Source organism: Neopelma chrysocephalum, unplaced genomic scaffold, assembly GCF_003984885.1.
Source record: "Neopelma chrysocephalum unplaced genomic scaffold, ASM398488v2 Primary Assembly neopelma1_97390, whole genome shotgun sequence".
NCBI classification, from domain to species: domain Eukaryota; kingdom Metazoa; phylum Chordata; class Aves; order Passeriformes; family Pipridae; genus Neopelma; species Neopelma chrysocephalum.
This window is the reverse complement of record NW_020926031.1, coordinates 1,770,029-1,782,850: the sequence shown is the minus strand read 5'-3', so window position 1 is coordinate 1,782,850 and position 12,822 is coordinate 1,770,029. Positions and strand designations below refer to the sequence as shown.

The following is a 12,822-nucleotide window of genomic DNA, read 5'->3' as shown; positions in this document are numbered from 1 at the left end:
CATGGGCCAGGGAGACAAAGCGTGTCCTGTCGGTGCAGCCCACCTCCACTCCCTACCACGTGCCCCAGCTCAGAGCCTGGATGCATACTGTGGGTTCATCTCAGGTCAGCACAGTCCTTGGTGTGGGGACAATATGGGGACAACACCACCCTATCATTGTGACAGTGCATCAGCCTGAGCCCTTGGAGCTGTGTGCCTTTGCAGGGGGTTGGGGTGCACCAGGACCTCACGCACCTCTTCAAAAGTGCCACAAACTGTCCCAGCACACTGAGCTGTCATCAGAGTCCCTTCGTTTGGGTGCTGCCACAAGCTCACCTGGCCCAGTTCTTTGCAATTCCAATGCTGGCTGCTTCTCTGGCAGGACAAACGGACCCAGCACGTGCCCAACTCTGCAGCTTGTCCTCTGGCTCCTGCCCAGCCATGTGCACTTGCAGCAATGGCATCGTGGATTGTCGGGGCAAGGGGCTGACGGCCATCCCTGCCAACCTGCCCGAGACCATGACAGAGATGTGAGTATGGCCCCACACCATCACCACTGGGCTCTGGGTGGCTCAAGGCAGTGGGGACACAGGAGCAAGCCCCACAGCTCAACCCTCCCACAGGGCGGCAGGCCCTCCTTGCCCTTCTCTCACACTGCCCAGATTTAGCCCTGGATTTAGCTGCATTAAAAATGTAAATAGAGAAATAATCTCCTTAGGGGAATCCAATTATAATGCAAAGCCCCCGCTGGGACAGCACACAAAGCGCTGGTAATAAGCAGGTCCCCCCAGACCCAAGGTTCTAGGGGGAAGAGTTGCTCCCCCCACCCCATCCACCATGGTCCCCCCACCCATGGCACCCCTCCCTGATGGACAAAGCCCCAACCACAGGATGTAAGTTGCCTCTGGGCAGAACGGTCCCACACCTGTGGAGTAGCTTGCTGCAAGCTAAGGGGTTCTGCAGTCCCCCAGCCCTGTGAATGGGGTACTGGGGCTTGGCCAGCCCTTTAGCCCTCTGCTCTCCCTCTTCTCTTTGCAGACGTCTGGAACTCAACGGCATCAAGTCCATCCCTCCAGGTGCCTTCTCCCCCTACAAGAAGCTGCGGAGGATGTAAGTGTGCAGTGTCTGCTAGCTCATCCCAAACCCCAACACCCTTCACTCTGCTGGTCACTGCCACAAGCCGGCAGCCCCTGAGTCAGATGGGTATGGGGCACCTCCTGTGACGTGGGTGCCCCATATGGCAGCACTGGAGTGGGTCTTGAATACCCCCAGCTCTGTATGTTGGGTGTTTTGGGTGGTCCCCTGGGCCCGGAAGGAGGATGGGGACATTGGGCAAGAGAAGAGGGGACCAGGCCACCTTCTCCCTTTGGGTTTCAGAGACCTGAGCAACAACCAGATCTCGGAGATCGCCCCTGACGCCTTCCAGGGGCTACGCTCGCTGAACTCGCTGTAAGTGCCCACACTGGGTTGGGTGGGGTGTGGTGGACACTGCATCCCCTTAACCATGGCCCACACCATTCCCCTATCTCACACCAGCCTTTCTCTCCTAGGGTGCTGTATGGCAACAAGATCACGGACCTCCCCAAGGGTGTCTTCGGGGGACTTTTTGCCTTGCAGCTGTTGTAAGGCACCAGTGGCTGCATGGGATGCTTTTTGGGGACAAAAGGAAGCAGGGCTGAGGTCCCCAACACCCATGGGTGAAGGGGGTTCCCAGACTCACATCCTTCCCTCCCTGCCAGGCTTCTTAATGCCAACAAGATCAACTGCGTACGGGCTGACGCCTTCCAGGACCTGCAGAACCTCTCACTGCTCTCACTCTATGACAACAAGATCCAGACCCTGGCCAAGGGCACCTTCACCTCCCTGAGGGCCATCCAGACCCTGTGAGTGCCTGTGCTAGCTCTGATGCCTGGACAGGCGAGCATCTGCAGGGGAAGCATCTTGACGGCTAGCCAGGGCTGGAGCTGGCGGTCACCCACTGTCCCTGGCAGTGTGTCACCCACTGTCCCTGGCACAGGCACCTGGCCCAGAACCCCTTCATCTGCGACTGCAACCTGAAGTGGCTGGCAGATTTCCTCCGTGCCAACCCCGTGGAGACCAGCGGTGCCCGCTGTGCCAGCCCCCGCCGCCTGGCCAACAAGCGCATCGGCCAGATCAAGAGCAAGAAGTTTCGCTGCTCGGGTGAGAGCTGTCCCCATCCCTGTCACGGGTGCCCTGCGGCACAGCTGTCCTCAGCCCTGCCCCAGCCTGGTGTCCGTGTGCTCAGAGTGCTGATGTGCTTTTCTTTCCCCAGCCAAAGAGCAGTATTTCATCCCAGGTGAGCAGAGGAGCCACACGCATGTGTGCATGGGTGTGTGCATGGTTCCCACAGGCTGCCTGTGAGGGTGGTTGTGCCAGGGTCCACAGGCCCACCCTGCATTTCCCATCATTTCTGATTGCTGAGTTCCCAGGTGCCACAGTAAAAGAAGCGCTAGGTACCAGATGCAGCATCTCCCATCATGCTGTTATCTGGATGGTCACAGGGGCATCCCCAGGGTCCAGCTCCAGTTGCAAGAGGGTGGTGGACAGTGCCGTGTCCCTTGCACCCAGGACAAATATCCCTGCAGATAAGCTGCTTTGGGCACGAAGAAGAGTAATACGTGCACAGGGGCTGTGATGAGGGGAGCTGGAGAAGAGACCGAGACCAGCTGGGGGTGTGGGAGGATCAGAGAAAGAGGGGGCAGGTGCAGCCCCCCATGCCTCTGCCCTTGGGAGCCCACGCTGCCCTATCCATCATGCAGGGACAGAGGATTACCAGCTGAACAGTGAGTGCAACAGTGACGTGATCTGCCCCCCAAAGTGCCGCTGTGAATCAGGTGTGGTCGAGTGCTCCAACCTGAAACTCACCAAGATCCCGGATCGCATCCCGCAGTCCACGGCTGAGCTGTAAGAGTCTCCTCTCTGCCACTCTGCTTTCCCTTCTGCAGCAGGAGCATTGCTGGCTCTGGGATTTTGCTCAGGGTTTGAGCTGTGCCAGGGGCTTCACAGCCATCCCCTGAGCTCTTTTCCCTGCTGCCCACCCCAGGCGCCTGAACAACAATGAAATCTCTATCCTGGAGGCTACTGGCATCTTCAAGAAACTCCCACATCTGAAGAAAATGTGAGTATCAGGCAGGCACAGCCCAGTCAGGAATGCCTATGGTCTGGGAAGGCACATGAAGGTCCTGATGCCAGGGCAGGCTGGGGCATGAAGTGGAGGGCATGTCCCAAACTGAGGGTCCCCTGAGGAACTGGCATCGCAGGGTGCTCAGTGGGACCTGTGTGAGGCAGGATTCAAGATGACATCAGGGAAGAGACCCCATCCCAGCTTTTCCCTCTTCACAGCAACCTCAGCAACAACAAGGTATTGGAGATTGAGGATGGGGCATTCGAGGGGGCATCCTCTGTGAATGAGCTGCACCTCACTGTCAACCAGCTGGAGTCCGTGCGGAGTGGCATGTTCAGGGGCCTGGATGGGCTGAGGACACTGTGAGTCCCACCTCCCTTCCCCATGATCACAGGGATGGGGACATCCCTACTCCTTGCCTCCCTGCCTTGTCCATGATCTGGGGCTGGTGCTGTCTGCACCACTGCAGAACCAGCTCAGGAGTGCCTTGCCCATCAGCTCGCTGTATCCAGAGCTGGAGGGGCGGGGGGTTGCTGCTCACGGACTGGCTCAGGCTCATCCTGCTGCCCAGCAGTGAGGTGGGCAGAGCCTGGGCACCGCTGAGGTCGGTTTCCCCCATGGAGCCTGCCCAGGTTGTTAGGTGCTGTGGTTCCCTTTCCTCTGCAGGATGCTGAGGAACAACCGCATCAGCTGCATCCACAACGACAGCTTCACGGGGCTGCGCAACGTCCGCCTGCTCTCCCTGTACGACAACCAGATCAGCACCATTGCTCCGGGCGCCTTCGACACGCTCCAGTCCCTGTCCACACTGTATGTCCCAGGCTCAGGGAGGGGGATGCTTCCAGGCTGTCCACATCACATCAGAGGGCTGCAGGATGTCCCCTTGCCTGGTGGCTGTTCAGGTGATACCTTGTGCTCCTTCCTGCGTGCAGGAACCTGCTCGCCAACCCTTTCAACTGCAACTGCCAGCTGGCCTGGCTGGGGGACTGGCTGCGCAAGAGGAAGATCGTGACGGGGAACCCTCGGTGCCAAAACCCCGACTTCCTCCGGCAGATCCCTCTCCAAGACGTGGCTTTCCCTGACTTCAGGTGTGAGGAAGGTAACTCACTGGCCCCACGGTGCTGGGAGTGAGGGGAGACTGGGCTGCTCCTCACAGGATGACACCATGCTCCCTATCCCAGCACCATCCCTGCTCCCAGGATGTGCCATGTGGCAAGCTAGTAGCTCAGGGGCCCCTGGAGTGCTCTCCCTTAATGATGCATGAGTTTCCCGTCCTGGTACCCAGCCCTTGGGGCTGCACTGAAATACCCGCAGGAGGATCTAAAACCAGGAGAGGAGTTTGCACCTACTGCACCGCATGACTTTTGTATGTAGGCAGATCTGTGCTGACAAGTGCTGTGCCCTGGATGCTGGCAGGAGCAGATGTGTAGGCAAAGCCCACTGGGATTCATACTGCTCCTTCCCTCCCTCCCTCCCTTCTCAGTCTTGCACATGCGCTGGAGCTGGGCAGATGGAGCAGACGGGGAGTGTGCGTGGGGAGAAAAACCTTTTTTTATAAATTTTTTTTTAAAATTCAGAGCAGCTTTTGAGCCCTCTGGAAAATATTTACAAACAAATCATCCTTTCTTCTGCTTTCCCTCCTCCACCGCGTCAAATACTGAAGGGTTGCATCCTGCGCCTTTCCTAGCGGTGCCAGATAGCATACGGTTGTCCCAGGGACGCCTCTCCCACAGGATCCCAGTGCCACAGCAGGGAAGGGGAGCAATGCCGGCTCCTCTGGCTGCTTGGCACAGTATCCGCTCCCTCTAGCCTGTGTCTGGGAGATGGGTGAAGGAGGTGGTTTTAGGAGGATTTGCAGGGCTGAGCCCCTTCTTCTGCACCCTTCTCTCTGCTGTCCTTGGAACTGCATTTTTGTTTGAAAATGGTGAAAATCAGAGCAGCCTTGAGCTGTCTGATTGTATCCACACTGGTGAGACAGGCAGTTTCTGGGCACAGGAGTGATTCCTGCACTGATGTCTCTCAGCTGTGCTGAGGCTGTTGCCTGCAACAAACTGCTTTGGGGGCAAGGAAGCATGGTTGGCATGAGAAGGGAGCCAACCTAGGCAGGCACAAGGCGTTGAATCTGGCCTCACACAATGCCCAAGGACTGGACCACAGTGACTTTGTGGTTTTCTGTGCCCGATGTAGGTAAGGAGGAGACCACCTGCATCCCTCGGCCCCAGTGCCCACAAGAGTGCACCTGCCTTGACACCGTTGTCCGCTGCAGCAACAAGCATCTCAAGGCCCTGCCCAAGGGGATCCCCAAGAACGTCACAGAGCTGTGAGTGGTGGCCGAGTGCCCAAACTGTCCCTGCGACCACCATCAACTTTGCAGTTCTGGATGGGGGGACTTTACTTCGGGGTTGCAGGGCAGAGATACTCCTTCCCACACCTCCATCCTGGCCTGGTAGTGGGAGCAGGACCCTGATCCTGCTCCTGCCTGGTAGTGGGAGCAGGACCCTCACACATCCAAGGGACCCTGTTCAGCCCCAACACCAGCAGGGGGCTCAGCAAGAGCCTCTCTGCTGACTCAGGGATTCCAAGGGTGATGTGCAAGGGGTGTTGTCACAGCAGCTTGGTCCCTGCTTTTTGACTTTTGGGAGAGTCAGAGAGGGACAGCCACTCCCTGCAGCTGCATTCCCCACACAGCCGTGCAGCCCAGAGCTCTCTGGTTCCCAGCAGCCTGCCATCAGTGGCAGGGACAGGGACACCCTGCCACCTCCCTGGCCCCTCCCTGCCATCCCTCTCACCACAGCTGCAGGGATATCATCCCTGCACATCCAGGCCCAGCCCCAAGCACACAGGCAATGGGATGTGGTTTGCCTGGGGTCAGGGAGACATCCAAGCAGCCATGCCAGATCTGGATGTGCAGGCTCCATGATGCCCATCGCTGCAAAAGGGGCTCTGTACCCATTTGAGATGGGGGACGGCAGCAAGTCCTGGGGGGGGCGTGCAGGCTCTGGTTGTGCACAAACATATGCACACCACCCCCACGCACCCCTCCACTGTCTTGCACACCCCTCCTCTCTCTACATCCTCCGCTCTCTCTCTCACATGCCTTGGGAATGGTTATGGCCTCCCACGCTCACATCAGATGTGTAAAAGCGGCACGTGGCTGTCTGCACTTGCACACGTAGGCTGCTGGGAGACTGTCCCCAGGGAACCTGCATGCAAAGCCCCTGGATGTGCTAATGCACTCATGTGCTAACTGTCCTGCCAGCCTATGAGTCCCCCAAATCCCCCAGCGTAGTGGTGCTGGGAGGGAGGTGATGCTGGAGATGCTTCTTGAAGCCCAAAGTCCATGGTGGTGCACAAGAGGAAGAGGGAGCAGAGGGAATGATCTCCTGCTTCTCAGCCACCCCAAGGTGCTCTTGTTCTCCTTTGCAGCTACCTGGATGGGAACCAGTTCACTCAGGTCCCAGGGCAGCTCTCTACCTTCAAGTACCTTCAGCTTGTGTAAGTAGCAGGAGCCCAGGCAGGCGGGGGCACTGCTGGGACCTGTGGGTGAGAACAGGGGCTCTTGCCATGGTGCGTGATCCTGAGTAGGGGCCTGGCAGCATGCAGGGACCCCTGACATCCCTCTGTGACTCCCCTCTGCTCTGGAACACAGCTGTCTGACAGTGATGCTCAGCCCCTGGGTGCTCACCACCTGTGCTGGTGCCAGGCATGGGGCAGAGGTGGGACAGTGGCATTGCTGCCATCACCCTGTGTGACAGCCCTGCTACTCCCTTGGAGGCTGTCGTGCTGCTGTTTCCACCCTCTTGCAGCTGAGCAGGTGGGGGAGCAGTGAGAGGGGACAGGGCCCAGCTGGCTCCAATCTCTGGGGTTTCTGTTTTCCAGCGATCTGAGCAACAACAAGATCAGCTCCCTGAGCAACTCCTCCTTTACCAACATGAGCCAGCTCACCACCCTGTAAGTGCAGTCCTTGTGGCATGCCTCACCGGGATACAGCCCAGCCGAGCTGCGGGGGGCTATTCCTAGGGAACCCCAAAGACTGGGGGGTGCTGGGGACCCCAAGGTCTCACCCTTCTGCCTGGGTGAAGCCGTGGTTTGAGTTGTAGTTCATGCAGGGGCAGCATGTAGCCCAGGGTCTATTTCTTGCTAGACACACAGCTGGTTTGCCTCCTTCCCTCCCGCAGGATCCTCAGCTACAACTCCCTGCAGTGCATCCCTCCACAGGCCTTCGAGGGCCTCCGTTCCCTGCGGCTGCTGTAAGTACCTGCCTGTAGCCAAGCTCACAGCCCTGCTTGGCCCTTTCTCTGCTGCTGCCTGTGTCCCTTGTCCCTTATGCCCCCTTGGAGCTGGGTGCAGGCAGGCAGGCAGGGTACAGGCTGCAGGAGGAACACAGCAGGGTTTGACAGCCCTTCAGAGCAGACAGTGCATTTGCAACAGTGACAGTGTGGTGGGGTCCAGCTCTGCAACACCCACCTGGACCTGTGAGACAGGGGCAGCCCAGCTGGTCACAGTTCTTGCTGCCCAACCTGGAGCCATGGGCATTACAGGACCCTCTGTTCTCTGCAGGTCTCTCCATGGCAATGACATCTCCAGCCTCCCCGAGGGCATCTTTGCAGATGTCACCTCTCTGTCTCACCTGTGAGTATCTCCCACTCCGCAGGGCTCAGGGCTGGGCCCAGGCTCAGGAGACTTCTGAAAACTAGGCTGAGCCTGGCTTCCATGGAGGGTGAGCTGCCTTCTCCCCTCTTCTCTGGGCTGGCACTTGCGACATCATTTGTTGGGTAGTGTTGTGACCTGCTTCCCTCCCCATGCTTGGGCTCAGGACCAGGTGTGCAGCTGAGCCTCCCAGTACTGCTGGGATGGCCCTATGGTCCCAGCTGGATGATGTGTGGGGTCCTTCCCCAATCCGCTAGGTCTCTGGGGTCCCCCAACATGTGGGTCAAGCCATGCAAAATGGTGACATGGCTATGGGTTGGCAGGGGCTACTCTGACCCACACCCGCATGTTGTTAGCCTTCTGCCAGTGCACTTCCCTGCAACAGCTCCATGCAAATCTGTCATCAAGCATCCTCCTGCCAGTGGTGGTGTTTCAGCCCCTCTTTAAGGTAGCCTGTACCTCAGGACCACTGCTCTGTACCCACCAACCACCTGGGGATGGGGTTCAGGTTTGCTCACAGTGTCTTTTTGGTCCCCTCCCTGTCTCTGCTAAGCTGTTCCCACCTGCTTGCCAGTGGCCAGTCCTGCTCTTGTCATCCTGGGGGTCTCAGACTATTCCTTCAGTCTGCAAGGAGCATCTTGACTTCCAGTCCTGACCTCCCCATGTTTTTGGGGAGCAGCACTGCTCGCTCTGCTATGATTTCCCTGCCTGTGCTGCCTTTGCCGCTTCCAGCCGGCACTGCCAGTTCCCACAGGCAGAGCTGTGTCACCAGCCAGCGCTGTGGGTGCTGTAGGACTGGGTTCTCCTTCCTTCATCACAGATGTTGGTCACACCGGCCCTCCACCACTGCTGACCTTTGCAGCCAAGGAGGATGCAAAGGGGCATCCAGCCCCTCAGCCTCCCACGTCATCTGCTGCTTCCCTGACCTTCTCTGCTGTGGAGCAGAGCAACCTTCCCTTCTCCTCATCCTTTCCCAGAGCAATTCTCTCCTCTCCCATGATGCTGTCTGCATAAGCTCCAGCCACGACCTCCTTCTTATCCCCATCAGCCTGCTCCTGTGTCCCTGTCTTGCATGCTTGTGCAGCAGAGCCCAGGTTGGCCCTGCAGCTCCCATGCAGGTCCTATTGTTTCTGCACAACCCCAAGACGCTTTGCCCAGTTTGCTGCTCCAGGCAGCTTTGTATGTGTGCTGCAGAAAGACTGCTAAGGATTTCTGTGTGGGCAGTGGAGGAAAGCCCCAAGGCAGAGCACCACATGGGCTGTGGGGCTGGCAGTAGGGTAGTCTAACTGAGCAACATTGTGGGGCTGTGTGTCCCCGTCCTCCCACCATGAGCAGCACCTCTGGTGGGTCCAGAAATGGAGGAGCACTGGTTCCCCCATCATGTGGCAGCCCAGCCTAGTGCTGAAGTTGTGCCCAGTTCCGAGGTCTCTAAGCCCAGTTCCCTTTATGGGGCAGTGGGTGCAGTTTTGCCCTTCTCCTCCTGCAGAGCCATCGGGGCCAACCCCCTGTACTGCAGCTGCAACCTGCGCTGGCTCTCCAGCTGGGTCAAGACAGGGTACAAGGAGCCAGGCATCGCCCGCTGCGCTGGGCCCCCCGACATGGAAGGCAAACTGCTGCTCACCACCCCTGCCAAGAAGTTTGAGTGCCAAGGTAAGAGGGGCCCATGCTGTCCATCCATGCCCCCCTCTGTCACAGGGAACTGGGCTGCCTCCTACCCCTTGCCCAGCAGAACAGTGCTTGAGTCTGGGTGGCTCCAGGACTTCAGCCGTTGAGCTGCTTTGTGGATGAGGGGGACCAGGATGCTTCCATCCTCTTACCTGGCTGGTGGCACATCCCTAGTGACTGAGCAAACTGGTGGCTGTCCCATTTACTGGTGCACAGCCCCCTGGCAGGGCAGGGCCTGCTCCCAGACACAGCTGAGGCTCTGTCCCCCACATCAGTGATCACAAAAGGACACGTCCCCATCACTACCTGCACTGACGGTCATCTCCGTGCCTTCCATCCCACAGGCCCACCCTCCCTGAGTGTCCAGGCCAAGTGCAATCCCTGCCTCTCCAGCCCCTGCCAGAACCAGGGCACCTGCCACAATGACCCCCTCAGCTTCTACCGCTGCACCTGCCCCAGCGGCTACAAGGTACCCTAGTCCCAGGGGTCCCTGTTGCACAGGGACATGTCCCTGCAGAGGGCAAGGGAGCAGAGTAGGGGCTTTGCCATGCCCCTGGGGCTTGTGTCTGCCGGACCATCTGCCCTCCCTGTCTGCCCCAATGTCCCACTGAGTCTGACGGGGCAGGGAGAGCTGGGCAAGGTGCCGTGACACCCTCCTCGCTCCCACCTCTCCATCCTTCCCCAGGGCAGGGACTGCGAGGTGCCACTCAGTGGCTGCTCCTCCAACCCCTGCGCCAATGGGGGGACCTGCCAGCCTCAGGAGGGGGAAGGAGCCGGGTTCAGGTGAGTGCTGGGCAGGAATCCACAAAAGGTGAGTGTTTGGGCAGCAGCGTGGAGAGTTCTGATACTTCCTTTCCCTCCTGCGTGCTCCCTTGGGCATATAGCTGGGATATTGGATTCAAATGGTAGCTCCAGCCCATGCTGCCTGGCTCCACTTCCCCATGCCCCTCATCCCTTCAGGCTCCTGAGCCAAGGTCATGACAGAGAAAGGGGGTCCCATCACTACAGGAGGCATGGGGAGGTAAAGGGTAGTGGGATTTCTGGCTGGGACTGGTTTCTGTTGTCCTGGGGTCACTGCTGCTCCCTTCGGGGCTGCCTTGTCCTCACATAACCCTCACTACCCTGAATGCTTCATGCCTTTCCGGGAACTGGGATGCAATTAGGAGCTGAAAACAGATGGCAGGCCGGGGGTGAGGAGGTGGACTGCACAGCCAGCCTGTTGTTGTGGCAACTCGGCATCCTTGGGCTGCCACCCACCCCTGCACCCAGTGTTCGACAGGAGGACACCAAACCCAGCTCTTGTCATGGATGTGTGCTCTGCACCAAGGTCCTGTACTGGGTATTCTGGGGGAACCACCAAGTGTCCCCCTTGACACTCCCCCTGCCCTGTGGCAGGTGCCTGTGCCCAGAGGGCTTCGAGGGCCTGAGCTGCCGCGCCACCACCAACCCCTGCAAGGAGCACATCTGTGAGAACGGAGGCTCCTGTGTGCCCAGTGCCACCAACTACACCTGCCTATGTCCTGCCCACTACACAGGTACCTGCAATGGGGGCTAACCATCCCCAAATCACACAGACCCGGCAGAGGAATGTGCCCAGTACTGCCTTCCCACCCATGAGGCTAATAGCAACTCTGCCTGCTGTCCCAGTGCCCATCACCATGGCCTCTGGGCTCAGCTGTCCCGAGTTTGGGTACACCCTGCTGAACCCTCACACCCTGGGATGCCCGCAGTGCCTGGCTCGGGCAGGAGCTGCCTCCAGTGGAGCAGAGCCCTGCGCTCGTGGGGGGGGAAGCCGCAGGCTTGGCAGCTCCCTGCTTTGAGCTGAGCCCCCCAGGGGTTCTCTGTGTCCAGCAGGGACTGGGGCTCCCCCTCTGTCCCTGGAGCTGATGGGCATCCCCTCTTCTGCCTTGCAGGGGAATTCTGTGAGCAGCCACCTGATTTCTGCTCATCTGAGCTCAACCCATGCCAGCACGACTCTACATGTATCTCTACTAGCCAGGGACCCAGGTGAGCCTCCTCTCCCTAAACCACTTTTCCTGGCTGTGTGAGAGCGGGTAGATTTACTTTCAGGGGGCTGCATCTCACAGGCTGGCGAGGGGGCATGGGGAGGGGGATGCCAGGAGGAGCAGGTGCCCGTTGTTGCGGGGAGAATGAAGGGGCAGCCCTGAACCCTCTGCCTGCCCCAGGTGTGTGTGTGCCCCTGGCTACGTGGGGAGCAACTGCAGCGAGGACTTCGATGACTGCCAAGACCACCGGTGCCAGAACAACGCCCGCTGCCTGGATGAGGTGAACGGCTACTCCTGCCTCTGCACTGAGGGCTACAGGTATCACCAGGAAGACAAGGGACACCTGGGATAGAGGGGATGGTTATGTGTCACTGTGCAGGAGGGACAGGTCCTGGCTACCAAGTCCATCCATCCATCCCTCTCAGTGTGAAAGGAAGGAGTGGGTCTGGATGTGTGTGTCTCCGTGGATGGAAGCTGGGCAGGGAGCCAGCATCCCTGGGTAGGGATCCCAGGGCACAGCTCAGCATCTAGGCATCCCTCTGATGCCAGTGCCTGGAGAGCCTTCCCAGGGCCCCCAAATCAGGGGGGTGCTGTTAGAGCCCTGTGGGGCAGTGGGCAGGGTGTAGGGCCCATTCCCAGCCCCCTGCCCAGCAGCACCCTTGGCCCCACAGTGGCCAGCTCTGCGAGATGCCGCCCCACACCGCTGGCCAGTCTGGTCTCTGCGAGCGAGCCGAGTGCCAAAACGGGGCCCCGTGTGTGGAGCGCGGTGCCCGCGCCCTTTGCCAGTGCCTGCCTGGCTTCGGTGGCCCCAAGTGTGAGAAGCTGCTGAGCGTCAACTTCGTGGACCGTGACACGTACCTGCAGTTCACTGACCTGCAGGACTGGCCGCGGGCCAATATCACCCTTCAGGTGAGGGCAGGGGAGGCGTGAGGACGTCAGGGGGGGTTGGCATTGGGGATGCTGCCCCAGGGATGTGGGCTCCCACCTCTCCTTCTGACAGGTCTCCACAGCTGAAGGCAATGGCATCCTGCTGTACAACGGTGACAGCGACCACATGGCTGTGGAGCTGTACCAGGGCCACGTCAGGGTCAGCTATGACCCTGGCACCCACCCCAGCTCAGCCATCTACAGGTACCTGCCACCCCTTCCCTGCTCGCTGGGGACCACTGCCCCTATTGCACAGGCTTGGGGGCATCCCTGGTGACCCAGCCATCCCCCCAGTGCCGAGACCATCAACGATGGGCAGTTCCACACCGTGGAGCTGGTGACCTTCGACCAGATGGTGAACCTCTCCATTGACGGTGGCAGCCCCATGACCATGGACAACTCAGGGAAGCACTACACGCTGAACAGTGAGGCTCCTCTCTATGTGGGAGG

The 12,822-nt window shown here is 59.3% G+C and overlaps 1 protein-coding gene across 1 annotated transcript in view; it reads left to right on the top strand.

Annotated features, from left to right (window-relative positions):
• The window catches only part of SLIT1 (slit guidance ligand 1), a 61,526-nt gene that overhangs the window by 44,977 nt on the left and 3,727 nt on the right, over positions 1-12,822 (top strand). The window contains exons 9-34 of the mRNA XM_027672273.1: positions 362-509; positions 1,018-1,089; positions 1,357-1,428; positions 1,530-1,601; positions 1,719-1,862; positions 1,997-2,160; positions 2,273-2,296; positions 2,760-2,904; positions 3,044-3,118; positions 3,343-3,486; positions 3,791-3,934; positions 4,057-4,223; positions 5,312-5,444; positions 6,551-6,619; positions 7,004-7,075; positions 7,303-7,374; positions 7,685-7,756; positions 9,261-9,424; positions 9,784-9,908; positions 10,125-10,222; positions 10,835-10,974; positions 11,353-11,446; positions 11,626-11,763; positions 12,117-12,354; positions 12,446-12,576; positions 12,667-12,821. Of these exons, the coding sequence (XP_027528074.1) occupies positions 362-509; positions 1,018-1,089; positions 1,357-1,428; positions 1,530-1,601; positions 1,719-1,862; positions 1,997-2,160; positions 2,273-2,296; positions 2,760-2,904; positions 3,044-3,118; positions 3,343-3,486; positions 3,791-3,934; positions 4,057-4,223; positions 5,312-5,444; positions 6,551-6,619; positions 7,004-7,075; positions 7,303-7,374; positions 7,685-7,756; positions 9,261-9,424; positions 9,784-9,908; positions 10,125-10,222; positions 10,835-10,974; positions 11,353-11,446; positions 11,626-11,763; positions 12,117-12,354; positions 12,446-12,576; positions 12,667-12,821 (3,072 nt within the window). The remainder of the gene's footprint in view (positions 1-361; positions 510-1,017; positions 1,090-1,356; positions 1,429-1,529; positions 1,602-1,718; positions 1,863-1,996; positions 2,161-2,272; positions 2,297-2,759; positions 2,905-3,043; positions 3,119-3,342; positions 3,487-3,790; positions 3,935-4,056; positions 4,224-5,311; positions 5,445-6,550; positions 6,620-7,003; positions 7,076-7,302; positions 7,375-7,684; positions 7,757-9,260; positions 9,425-9,783; positions 9,909-10,124; positions 10,223-10,834; positions 10,975-11,352; positions 11,447-11,625; positions 11,764-12,116; positions 12,355-12,445; positions 12,577-12,666; position 12,822) is intronic.